Raw genomic sequence first — 13,763 nt, 5'->3', positions numbered from 1 at the left:
AATGACAGCAGAAAACACAAGAAATAGTCATTGTCCAAGGACATATGCATACCAGGCAATGAGCTGTGCAAAGAAAAATTAGTGTTTAGCTTACCAGCCACCATGTCTTGAGAAATAGTCATTGTCCAATGACATAGCCACAGCTCTCTCAGATAAACTAAGCAGACAGAAGACTTCCAAGTCTTGGATCTGCAGCCGGAAGACCAATTATGAAGATTGAATACACTGGAATATCTCATATATTATAGGCAAGAAAGACCAAATAGCAAACAAGTTTACCTCTCCATTGACTCTGCATAAATTGGGCTGTAGTTTATCCACCAAAAAGCTCATTTACCTCTGCATCAGTTATGCGAGCAACGAAAGGACACCTCAAGGGAGAAAACTTCAAAATGAAAAAGAAGAGATATTGTGGTCAGCGTATGTTCTCCCAAAACAGAGAGTTTATACTAGAGATATTACAACATATAAGATTAGCCACATTATATTATAATGTATTGTAATACAATACAATACAATAAAAATAACAGAGCCATGTTTAGTTCCTCAAGTTTTCAACTGAAATATTGGGAAAGCCCATTACCTTTTCTAAGATGGTCTTATGAAAATATACTGGGAGTTTGATTAGAAAGTTGTACAAACGTTCCCACATTCGGGTCGCAGCCAACAACTATCATTTTCTTGTACACTGAGTATTAGTGAGTTGTATGTGTAACGATCAGGACAAATTCCTCTGCTCAGCATTTCATTGTAGAGTGATAAAGCTTCTTCTACCCTCAGTGATCTTCCAAGTGCATTAATCAAAAGCTTATAACAAACTATATTAAGGCTAAGACCACTCTGCTTTAGTTCCTCAAAGTAACACAGAGCTTCATCAACATTTCCTAAAAGACAGAGAGAATCCACAAGAACGGTGTAAGTCTTAAGGTCTGGCCTTATTCCATCTTTAACCATTCTTCTGAACAAATGACTGGCAGTTTCCACGTCTCCTGATTTTCCAAACCCATTTATAAGAATATTAAAAATCGCTCGATTAGCTTTGCATCCATATTCTGCCATCTCATGGAAGAAAAGCATCGCTTCTTCGTGTCTTCCTAACTTAAAAAGTCCATCAATGAGCGAACCATACGTATGAGGAGAGGGAGCAAAATCACGACCAACATGATCATAGTACAAATCAATAGCCTTATCAACACAACTAAATTTCACTAAACTGGAAATGAGTATGTTATATGTGATTGTGTCAGGCTTGCATCCCCTACTACACATCTCTTCATATATTCCCAATAGTTTAGTGATTTTCCCCGACTTCCCATGCTCACCAATGATTTTCCCTGACTTCCCATGCTCACCAAGTAACAAGTTGTATGTGAAAATATCAGGGACACAACTACTTTCAATGCAATGATTATAAGATTACAACTTTAGAAGGAATCAAATCAAACTATACGACAGCATGGTTGTATTTAAAAGACAAGCTCTGACGAAGCGATGTGTCTCTGGCCGATAGTCGAACAGTACTTGATCAGCCACGTGTGAGAAATCTATGCCACATCATCAGCAGCCGTTTTTTGGGTAAACAATTTTAATTAGATAATAATTTATCAAATTAGGTTATTATTATATAATATTAATTAATAAAATTATTCTGATAAAAAATTTAAAAAAATATATATTTAGTAATTGAATTATTGAAAAGATATATAATTGGAATTGAATTATTGAAAAAAATATATATAATTATTAGTAATTGAAAATAATTATTAAAAAAAGGACTTTCTATGTTCTTTCTCCGCGGTTTGTTTAACACAACCGCAAAGAAAAAGATTTTTTCTCCGCGGTTTTTTCAATACAACCACAGAGAAATGTGTTCCTTTTCACCGCGGTTTTCTTAGCACTTTTTTTTTGTAGTCGAATACTCTGTACTTTTCAATACTCTAAAAAAGGGCAGTGTATTAAGTAAAAAAACCATAGAGAAAAACATTTTTTTGTAGTAGTGAAGGTAGATACTCATCCAACCAAGTAACCTTGTTTTCTATCTGTAATACATATCTAACAAGAAAGATATGCACATGGAACCACAGATAACAATAATCTAAAGATCATAATAATACAACTCCATTGTAGATGAGAGAACAGAGTTAGTCACTAATGTCACTCTATGGAACTAAAGAATCTGAGCGTGTACAATGCAAAGGATAGCTCCGACTTCTACATTTTCACGATCAAAAGAAAAGTTTTCATCAACAAGGAGAACAACGAATTTGAAGAAGAATTACACTCTTTATTGCTTGTTTTAACTGCAAAGAAAGAAAATATATATTAGTAACTCAAAATTAAATGAATGGTGGAACAAAATACAAAAAATAAATAATAATTTTATGATACAATAATAAGACCTGTTCCAATAATTATTATAAAAGATATTAGAATGAACAAAAAAAGTAAAAACTTATCCGTATTATGCAATTACGACCGTCGGTAATTTCTTTCAAGCTCATAATTAAATAATGTTATACATATCATAGAAGAAGCAATAATATAAATAACAAATAACTTTGACTAATAATAATCAAACAAAAATATTAATAAATCAAAATCTACCGCTAATATTTTTACAAAAAGAATCATGAATTTTAAATAACATTAATATTTAAGATTTTTTAGTGGCAAAGCAAATATAAACTGAATATTAAAATATTTAGATAATTTGAAATTTAATATTAAAAATAATATTTTAATTTTAATATAACAAACTATTGAACCAATTAAAAAAGCTATTGAACAATTTAAAATTTAAATATAAATATGTAAAATTATAATATTAATTCCTTAAAAAAATAATGATATATTATATGTTAGGAATTGGCGGTTAAAATATCTAAGTTGTTGCCATTCAAGAACTTAAATATCTAAGTTGTTGCCATTCAAGAACTTAAATATCTAAGTTTTTTTTTTGTGGTAAAAGTACCTAACTTCAAAAAAAATTGGTGCTGGTGGTACCTGCCGTTAAGTTTTCTGTTAATTGTTTATGTGACAGTAATTAAATGGGAAATTGGCAGCTAAAATACTTAAGTTGTTGTCATCCAAGCACTTAAATACCTAAGTGCCTATTGAGAAGAAAAGTCATTCACTTTCCCATAAGATAAGGTGGTCTCACTAGATGTGTCATTAATTAATTGGTGGCCCTTCACATATTTATCAAGTGTCATTCTATTGGGGAGAAGAAAAGATCAAACAAAAACAGGGCAAAACGTGTTATCACTATTAGGGAGGAATACTTGAACTTTCTAAATTATCCTTATCCTAATATTGCTATTTTTTCTAGTTTTAATCAAGAATACTTGTGGTTGGAATTCTATTATATATAGGTGATAAAGTCATTGGTCATTGTTATGTTGCCCTTATTTCTGGTTTGAATAATGAGTTTGTTTTTTCCCAATTTTTATTGAAAGAATTTTGGCTAATTGTTATTACTGGGATAAATCTTTCATATGCTTATTTGGTTTGGAAACTTAGCCCACTTTACACTCGTTTGATGCTCGATAGCTAGCGGCTTATTAGGTCTTTAGTTGGGGTAGCTGTTAGGATTTTTATCCTTTTTATTAGAAACGACTTGGTAAGTCTATTATTGTTAATCATGCTCTATGAACAATATCTTCATGTAATGGATTATGTCCGATTTACCTATTAATGGAAATTTCCTTACCTTAAAAAAAAAACTAATAAAATCCATTAATTACACATTTTTTATATAGAAGAGATATTAATCATTAAAGTTTATAAATAATTTTTTTTTTGGAAGTAGACGATATTACATAGTTGGTTGGTTTTGGCGTAGATCAATGCAAATGTTAATAAGAATGAATAATTTATAAATGATATCAGTTTTCTTTCCTCTCGTATTTTTCCACACCACAGGCCACTTAATTCCATAAAACGTCACTTTCATGTAAAAACTTTGAAAGGTTAAAGACCAAGACAGCTAAGGTCTCTCCACAAAATATATATATTTTCAATTTCCATGTGATTAGATAATCTTAAATGTGTGGCAGATAATCTTAAATGTGTGGCAGCTATGGGTCCGTTTGGTAAAAATTTTGTTTTTGAATTTTTTAAACATAAAAATAGAAATATTATTTTATTTTTGTTTATTTATTTTTAAAAAATAAAAATATGTTTGGAAACTATTTTTGTTTTTAAAAACAAAATATAGGAAATGTGTTTGATAACTTTTATTTGTATTTTTTGTTTAACAATATGATCTGTTGATTTGAAGAAGAGAATGAAAAAAAAATTTGAAAATTGTTTAAAAAAAATTTGAAAGTTAAAAAATTCTATTTTCAAAATTTTAATTAAAATTTTAAAAAAATAATAAATAAAAATAGAATTACCAAACATAAATGTTTAATTGTCAAATTTTTAATTAATTAAATAAAAAACTATATTTTTTTAATTAATTAATTAGCATCATTTTTTAGTGGGATTATATATAGAATTATTTTCAGTCCCTACTGTACGCCTGAGAAAACAAGCCATGTGTGCTGTCTCAATCAAAGAACTGCCTCATTTGAAAGGTTTAATCAAGTCTCTCCAAGAAAACACCGAACCAAGATAAGTCAATCAAGTATACTACTACTCTTTTTAAACAAACAATCAAATCATAAATAACCCAAGTTGGTTTTTTTTTATTAAATGCCATATAATGTATTTAAACCTTCTATTTTGGTATGTTGTCAATTTTGACCCCTTCTTTTTAAAAATTAACTTTTACACTCTTTATTTTGCCAAAAAGATCAAAATTCTTTATAAAAGTTTAAATTATGTATATAGACATTTATGTTTTGCGTAAGCTTTCAAAGTATTTTGAATTTTATATTTTAGTCGATTATGCATTTGGATTCTATATTTTTTTAAATTAACATTCGAACATCGCGTTTTGTCAAAAGTTAAAAATATGATAATTTTTTCACTGTCGCCGCTAATAGTCTTTAATATTTTTTATTAAATATTGTCTTCATAGGATCTACATAGGATCGGGGTCAGAATATGGTCTTTATAAAGTCGGGAGTTTGGATAGATACAATGAGGAATTAATATATCTAACCTAAAAAGCTTTTTGTCTAATCAAATAGCATGTGCTAAACCAATCCATAGGCCACATCTCTTTATCTTAAAAATCTTTTGAGATAAATTTAAATTAGTACTATATTTAAAAAAAATTATAAAAACTATACTTAACTATGAAAATATGAAAATTCAATCTTAATGAAAACATTAAATTAATATTCATTTAAATAATCAACTTAGACAGCCGTAAATATGAATTAAAAAGAGAGAAGTGCTTTTTAATATTCGTCCAATCCACCAAATAAAAAAAAATTATTTGGCAAACATTATATATATATATATATATATATTTATATATTACAGTTTTGATATCAATAATTTTTCCACAAATTGGGCCATTACTACATTTCAATAAAACATGATTGAATCATGACCAGGACAGCTGAGAAAAGTCCTCCCAATGTTGACGACAACTTGAAAGAAACGTCAATTATTATGTCAATATAAAGTGTATGTTTTCTAATATATATATATATATATATATATATATATATGTAAGTTTCATCGTAAAAATGGGTGTGCGTGTCAGCCACTCACTACAAGACTTTGTTATTCTCATTAATTATAATTCAAGCTTTTTTAAAAGAAAAGTGTAACACTGATAGATGGAAATATATATATATATATGGTTGGAAAATTGTGAAACCCACTAATTTATTAAACAATGAAATGTTTTGTCGTGTAATATATTTGAGTATCATGTATTTAACTATTAATGTTGACATTTTAAGTTGTTAATTATTCATATATTTAAATAAAGCAATTTAAATGGTGCACGGAGCACAATACAAAGTTAATATGTTGTATCAAATGATTTAACACTTTACCAAATGCTTCAATTGCGTGTCATTTCCATAACATGACCATTCTAAAATATCTTGATATATCTTGGATTAACTTTAACTCCACCATTCCCGGATGTCTTTACAGTCTCAAAAATCTTGAAAGCATGAGTCTTAGCTCAAATCATTTGCACGGAGTCGTATCAAATGCCATTGAAAATCTAACTTCTATGGTTCATCTTGACCTGTCGGATAATGCTTTAGAAGGAAAAATACCATCATCTATGGGAAACTTATGCAATTTACAAAGTATTTCTTTGGATGGAAACAAATTTGAGAGAGACATTTCAGAAGCCCTTGAAAGTTTGATTGGTTGCAACCCAAAAAGAATTACATCACTGAGTTTGGATGAAAATTTGTTTTCTGGTCAACTAAAAGATTGCTCACAACTCAGTTTTTCATGAACGCATACCAAGCACATTGAGATTGATTGTCACTTCACTCGTCACCACCTGAAGCTTGGCACTATCACTTTGCCTTTTGTTCCTTCTTCTTTACAGATTGTTGACTTCTTTACTAAGTCTCATTCTATTTCTCGTTTTCAGTTTCTAGTTGGCAAACTCTCGATGCTTATTGTTGCAGCATCGTGAGTTTGAGGGAGGGTGTTAGAGTTATTATTTGAGGGCTTTTTAGTCTTTTCTTAATTATTGTTATTTTATATTTTTTGCCTTATATAAAAGGCTTGGTTTATTAGTTTTGTAACCTAGAACACTTTTCTCTCTATTTTGCAATACACTCTAGCCTCCCTTTTCTCTCTTCATCTTTTTGCTATCTCCATTTGAGTTTTACGAAGAAGACCCAATAAATATGGTGCTCTTTCTATCGACTTGTCCGAAAACCAAATCTATGGAAAAATTCCTGAATTTCCAAATGATGGTTCTTATAACTTAAACTTGAGCTACAACAAGTTGACAAGTTCATTACCTCATATCTCAGTTGACACTATACTAGATCTTTCAAATAACTACTTGGCTGGTAGCATTTGTAACTTCCTTTGTTATCGAGAAACTCATGCAAGAGAAATTATAGGTCTATATCTCGAAAATAATCTTTTATCAGGAAAGATTCCCAACTGTTGGATGTATTGGCCAAAGTTATGGATGATAGACTTGGATAACAATAATCTCACTGGGAAAATTCCAAGCTCTATTGGATCTTTACAAGAGCTACATTCATTGCATATTAACAATAATAGCCTCATTGGAGAAATACCAGAGCCTCTTAAGAATTGTTCAACTTTAAGTGTTCTTGACCTTAGTTTTAATAAGTTGGTGCGAACTATACCAAGATGGATCGAAAGTCTTCCAATGTTGCGCTTTCTTGTGCTTCGTTCAAACAACTTGACATATCTTATTCCAGTTGAGCTATATAAACTTTCTTCACTTCAAGTATTGGATGCTAGTAACAACAATTTGACAAGGGTCGTACCGAAATGTTTAAACAATTTAACGGCTATGACCTCTAAATCATATCAATTTCAGTCATTGTATTATGTTAGCATCCCCGTTGTTAATCAACAGACTAGAGAGAATGCAAATCTTGTTGTTAAAGGAAGGAAAAACCAGTACAACACCATCTTATATCTCTTAAAGAGCTTAGACCTTTCAAACAACAAATTATCAGGAGAAATCCCAGAAGAACTTACAAGTCCATTACAATTGCTGAATTTTTCGGGAAACTATTTGAGTGGGAGAATTCCAAAGAAGATTGGCTATATGACAGAGTTGGAATCTCTTGATCTCTCAAGAAACCGAATATCTGGTCACATTCCTTGAGGTATGTCAAATTTAACATTCTTGAGTTTCTTGAACTTGTCATATAACAACTTTTCTGGACAAATTCCAACAAGCACCCAACTGCAAACCATGGATGCTTCTAGCTTTATTGGCAACAAATTGTGTAGTGCCCCGAATTCTCCGTTGTGTTTAACGGCGTGAACAGTAGGCCGGGAGGGCCGTACTTGCTTAATTATGTTATTAATTGATTAAATGCATGTATATGTTGATTATATTATAATATGATGTGAAATGCATGCATGTGAGTCCATATTTCTATCCACAGGGGTGTGATGGTAATTTGGCCCGTTGAGGGTAAATTGATTAATTGTTCACATGTTGGTGATATAATTTGAGACCACATTAAGATGTGGATTTGTTCGAGCCATTTGGCATGAGACGATCAAGGAATGTTTAATATCGGTTTGGTCATAACGGGTTTAAGCTCGGGGCTCGGGGTGAGTCTCGGGGTGTTTTAATGGTTAGAGTGTTACCGGGCATTAAAGGATAACGGGATGTGAATTGTTGGAGTTTGAGAATATTGAGATTAGCGGGAATTGAGAAGCGTTAATTATGATTAACGGTGTAGGTGGAAAATGTCAAAACTACCCTTGAGTTGGCTTTAGAAGCTTTTAAAGACCTAGGGGTATAATGGTCATTTGTGTTTTGGATATATATGATGTATAGATGGCTGTGAAACAGAACCCAAAACAGAGTTCCTCTCTTCTTTTTCCCGTACCTTCTTCTAGCTTCTTCTTCCTTGTGAGTTTTGTGAACTTGTTGAAGGTTTGAGTTTGGGAGCTAAGCCTTGATACTTTGGGAGAGTGTTCCACAGTGGAAGAGCACCATAACCTGAACTTGAGGTAAGATTTAAGCCATTAGTTTCCATGTATGCTCTGTTTTCGTTTTAGGATTTCAGCTTTAGAATTTGGTGTGGAAAGTTGGAATCAAGGGGAGTTTTTGTGGTGTTTTACTTGGGTTATGGGTGATGTTTGGTGGTTTAAATGGGTGTTTGAGAGAGGTTTGGATGGTGTTTAAATTGGGTTTGAAGGGTTGGTTTCAGGGGAAAACGCAAGGGAAGGAAAACAGGGGTTTTGGCTGAAATGGGCGTTGCGCCGTGGCATGGCCAGGGTGTGCCGCGGCCCTTGGGAGCTGCTGGGTTTAGGCGCCTCTGTTTGAGGGGCGGGCCGCGGCATGGCCAAGGAGGGCCGCGGCCCTTAAGGCATTTTTGGCCAAAGTGAGCTTTTTGGCTTAGGGATTCAAACCTAAGGCCTCGGGATTGAACCTACTACCCGGTTAAGTAGTGTTTGAGGTCCCGGAGGTTAGGTTTTGGTTTGGGAACCCTTTATTATTCATTTTATTGATGGAATCCCATAATTTGGTTATGACCAGGTAACCGCTAAAGGACCAAAAGGTCGATCGTTCTCAGGGTCACTCTTTTATTTGTTCTAGCTCGGACCAGAGGTAAGAAAACTGCACCCAAAGTGTGACATGCATGGATATTTGTAAAGCATGTTGATTGTATAAATATGGACATGGATTGAATACAGAATCGACAAAAGTGTTAGTATCAGCTGTGAGGCTGTGACTTATTTGTCAGGCTCGGCAGTGTTACTGGACACAGGTCAGGAAGCGCTGACTTACTTGTCAGAACGGCCTTAGAGTGAATCACGCAAGCCAACAGAGATTAGATCTAATCGACTATTAGCATTGAATGACTCAAGAAGCATTAATGTCTGACCGACCCTGAAGGTCGATGAACAAACAGAGCTTGGAGGCTAGTGGCTTACCTAGCAGCCACTCTCCCGCTACAAAACAGAGCTGGAGGCTGGTGGCTTACCTAGCAGCCACTCTCCCGCTACAAAAGAGAGCTTGGAGGCTAGTGGCTTACTTAACAGCCACTCTCCTGCTAAAATTATGTATTAATCAATTGTTAGAAAGCTTTATGCTCAGTGTGATTATAATGATAATCATTTGATAATGTTTATGAAAAGTATTATGTTTTCTTGCTGGGCTTTGGCTCATGGGTGCTATGTGGTGCAGGTAAAGGAAAAGAAAAGCTCACCTAGCCTTGAGTGGAGAGCTGATGTGGTGTTGTGTACATATGCGGCCGCTTGACCACCACGGCCAAGGCGTTCTCAGAGGAACTAGGGGGTTTACCCTATTTTTGCCGCTAGGTCAGCGGGACTGTAACTTTAAAACTGTAGTGACCATTTTGTACTGAGAACCACTTGTAAATGTTTTGTTTAGCTCTGTAGAGCAGTTTGTAATAAAATCTCCATTTCCTTTTTATTGGTTTCATACCTTAACCTGTTAATTACACTTAGAGCACGTTTTTGACCAAAGGACTCAGGCAATGAGTCAAATTTCCGGTCCACCGTTCACCGTAACTGTTCTGGGGTAGCCAGGGCGTTACAAATTGTGTGGACCACCACTCCTCATAAATTGTAGAGAAGATCATGTGACACTGCATAGAAGTGTCGACGATGGAGAAACACAAGATGATGAATATTGGTTTCGATTGGGCATAGGAATGGGGTTTGGAGTGAGCTTTGCAGGTGTCATTGGTCTGTTGCTAGTTTGTGGATTTTGGAGGTGTGCATACTTTTGGTTTGTCGAAGAACATTTGTGGTACAAGTTTGTGGATTACTTTATCAAAGTAAAGTACATGTTTTAAAATTATTTGGGTCAATCATGGTTTAAAGGCTTTTGTAATAAGATAGGGGTCTTTTCATTTTGTACTGTTTGTTGTAATGTTTGTTGGTTTCGTTGAACTCAGAATACTTGTTTGCATATATTTGGTTGTTTGGTCTTTTATCTCTCGATTAAGTTTATTGGTGTATCTAGTTTTCAAAGATTGCCCCATTCGTGGTTACCAAATTTCTTTCAAGTGTTCTAATCATATGTACTCATTCTTCTAGAGAGGAAGAAATTATTTTGAAAACTGGGTGTGATTATAAAATTTATATAATAACAAAACTTCTAGAAGCAATACAGAGCTCGAATTCCAATAATTTTCTTTGTGCAAATCATGGTAGTGTATTTTTACCTTGTTCTATGTGAAATTTATAGCTTTAATTTATGTTATTCGTGGCCACACATTGAACATAGGAAAATACTCTGGTTCTAGCTTAGTTATTATACATGAACAATCAAATATCTATGGATTAACTATAATTTAAATTTGTTCTTATATAAACTGCTAAAATCACGAGAATAGAAGTTTTAACATTTTCCCATATCCATGTTTATTTCTTGTTGTCATTGATACTCTTTTTTTTTTCTTCTAATGGCTAAATTTTTAGGAAATGGCCAGTGCTATAAAACAATGAATAATTTATGCAGTTACTATACTTGGAGAAAGAGAATAAGACGAAAAAAAATGCATTGATTCCAACTGGACTTGCTTAGGCTTCTTATTAATGGCTCCAAGTTGAGTGGGAAGATTTCATTGGAACTATGGCATATCCTTTCCCAATTAACTTCAGATTTATCTAAAACCATACCAATATCATACCTAAACGTCATCCGTGATTAATTTTTTGAACACTATATATATAACCCCAAATGAATTTTGCTTCCAAGTATTCAAATTTAATTTAATTTAATTTTTTTATTTTATACACATTTGGAATTGATTAATTCACATATATATATATATATATATAATCTTAAGACTATATATTGTAGTAAAAGCAGGGGATCATTATCTTCGTAAGGCTAGAAATATCTTCCAATTAGGAAGAATTATTACATTTGCAACTTGGTTTGGACTAGTTATCTTCACTGTCAAAATGTCAGAGCGGAACAACAATTACTCTATAGAATCGTGCCCCGGTGGAGTCATGTTTTTGCAGCAAAAGGGTTATTAGGTGTGTCATAACAGAATCGTGCTTAAAAGGATTGTTAGAAATAATATAGCGGAGAAGAACAACGAAATATATATTAATATATTTAATCGAAGAACAGAAATAAAAAAAAAATACAATAGAAAGAATAAACCAAAGCCGAGGCACGCGAAACACGCTTTCTTTAAAACAGATTTGCCCCCTCTACCTGATTGGTGTTAGAGGATACGTGAGCAACCACTTCCCAGGATATAACGACTAACGAGTAGAGGAATACACCACTTTCACTACTCCAGCGAACTCGGATTAATACATTTACTCTATCACCTTAAGACTTACGAAAAACAAAGAAAAAGAAGACAAGAGAGCTTTTTAGAGAGTGACTCTATTTGATTGGTGTCTTTAGAATGAAATGTGAAGCCTCCTTTTATAGGCTTCATATGGGGTGGAATACCAAGTGTGGACACAAGGGAATTAATGCCAAAAATCCCACAAAATTAGTGATATTGATTAATCACAATATTTACCATAATTTCTTATATCAATCAGAATATTCACCATTATTACGGTGATTACATCATTGACCAAATCTGCATTTATTAACAGCTATCAATGGAGCATCAATTTTCCATTCACACATTAGCCTAAATTAGCTATTTATTATATATAAAATATAATTTTTCCAACAAGGGTTTCAACCAAAATCACAGCAAGAGTGGGAGTAGATGCTCTGTCAATGAGGCTAGGCTACTATATCATTGATTGAAACGCGATAAATTACTTACAATAAGTTTATGTATCACCTATTACTTAGTTTTTTTAACCAAGCTACCATGTATAGTGACAATAAGTTTATGTAATCACCTATTACTTAATTCGTTTTTTTTAACTAAGCTACAATAAATTTATGTATCAACTATTGGGACAACAATTGTGTTGCCTTTATATATTTCTCTCTTTTGTTGGAGTGCAGAGATTTCCCCTTGTATGAGATTTTCAAAATAGTGTAGTGACATTTAAAAAAACTTAAGAATTTATCAAATAATTTTGTTTTGTGTTATGTTTTAACTCATCATTCTAATTTCTAAAGTCATAAAAACGACAAATTCATATTATATAATATAATAACTGCAGAAAAAATTATATCAATTCATCATAGTAATATTTTTGAGAGCCAAATATAGTACTCGTGGTAGAGTCATCCCACTACTCTTATAGCTAAAAAAATCTTTATATGCACATGCTTGATTTTGTGACTATTATGCTATGATCAGATATTATTACGTAGTTAGTTTTGGCATAATTAACTCAACCAATAAAGGCAATGTATTACAAAAAGAATCATGAATTTTAAATAAAATTAATATTTAAGATTTTTTAGTGGCAAAGCTAATATAAAATGAATATTAAAATATTTAGATAATTTGAAATTTGAAATTTAATATTAAAAATAATATTTTAATTTTAATATAACAAACTATTGAACCAATTAAAAAAGCTATTGAACAATTTAAAATTTAAATATAAATATGTAAAATTATAATATTAATTCCTTAAAAAAATAATGATATATTATATGTTAGGAATTGGTGGTTAAAATATCTAACTTAAATACCTAAGTTTTTTTTTGTGGTAAAAGTACCTAATTTCAAAAAAATTGGTGCTGGTGGTACCTGCCGTTAAGTTTTCTGTTAATTGTTTATGTGACAGTAATTAAATGGGAAATTGGCAGCTAAAATACTTAAGTTGTTGTCATCCAAGCACTTAAATACCTAAGTGCCTATTGAGAAGAAAAGTCATTCACTTTCCCATTAGATAAGGTGGTCTCACTAGATGTGTCATTATTAATTAATTGGTGGCCCTTCACATATTTATCAAGTGTCATTCTATTGGGGAGAAGAAAAACAAGAAGAAAATATCAAACAAAAACAGGCCAAAACGTGTTATCACTATTAGGGTGGAATACTTGAACTTTCTAAATTATCATCCTAATATCGCTATTTTTTCTAGTTTTAATCAAGAATACTTGTGGTTGGAATTCTATTATATATAAGTGATAAAGTCATTGGTCGTTATTATGTTGCCCTTATTTCTGGTTTGAATAATGAGTTTGTTTTTTTCTAATTTTTATTGAAATACTTTTGGCTGATTGTCATTACTGGAATAAA

General features: G+C 32.2%; 2 protein-coding genes across 2 annotated transcripts; one reads left to right on the top strand and one right to left on the bottom strand.

The window, feature by feature from the left end:
- Positions 1-693: 693 nt before the first annotated feature.
- Positions 694-1,324, bottom strand: LOC133834280 (pentatricopeptide repeat-containing protein At4g31850, chloroplastic-like; the record flags this gene model as incomplete). The annotated part of the gene is made up of 1 exon (XM_062263842.1): positions 694-1,324. A coding segment is annotated over exon 1 (576 nt), but the record flags the coding sequence as incomplete, so codon positions are not given.
- A 4,755-nt stretch (positions 1,325-6,079) lies between these two features.
- Positions 6,080-7,747, top strand: LOC133777963 (receptor-like protein EIX2). The gene is made up of 3 exons (XM_062217727.1): positions 6,080-6,145; positions 6,473-6,558; positions 6,766-7,747. Exons 1-3 carry the CDS (start codon positions 6,080-6,082, stop codon positions 7,745-7,747), a joined length of 1,134 nt encoding a protein of 377 aa, XP_062073711.1.
- Positions 7,748-13,763: the final 6,016 nt, after the last annotated feature.

This window comes from Humulus lupulus, chromosome 5 (assembly GCF_963169125.1).
Source record: "Humulus lupulus chromosome 5, drHumLupu1.1, whole genome shotgun sequence".
Taxonomy (NCBI): Eukaryota; Viridiplantae; Streptophyta; class Magnoliopsida; order Rosales; family Cannabaceae; genus Humulus; species Humulus lupulus.
This window is presented reverse-complemented; position numbering and strand designations above follow the sequence as displayed.

What these genes read in the sequence shown, in the direction of transcription:
- LOC133777963 (XM_062217727.1), top strand. Translation starts at nt 6,080, where the DNA reads ATGAGTCTTAGCTCAAATCATTTGCACGGAGTCGTATCAAATGCCATT. An exon ending in TTGAAAATCTAACTTCTATG is followed by an intron (nt 6,146 to 6,472) that starts GTTCATCTTGAC and finishes TCTTCTTTACAG; the next exon opens with ATTGTTGACTTCTTTACTAA. An exon ending in ATGCTTATTGTTGCAGCATC is followed by an intron (nt 6,559 to 6,765) that starts GTGAGTTTGAGG and finishes AGTTTTACGAAG; the next exon opens with AAGACCCAATAAATATGGTG.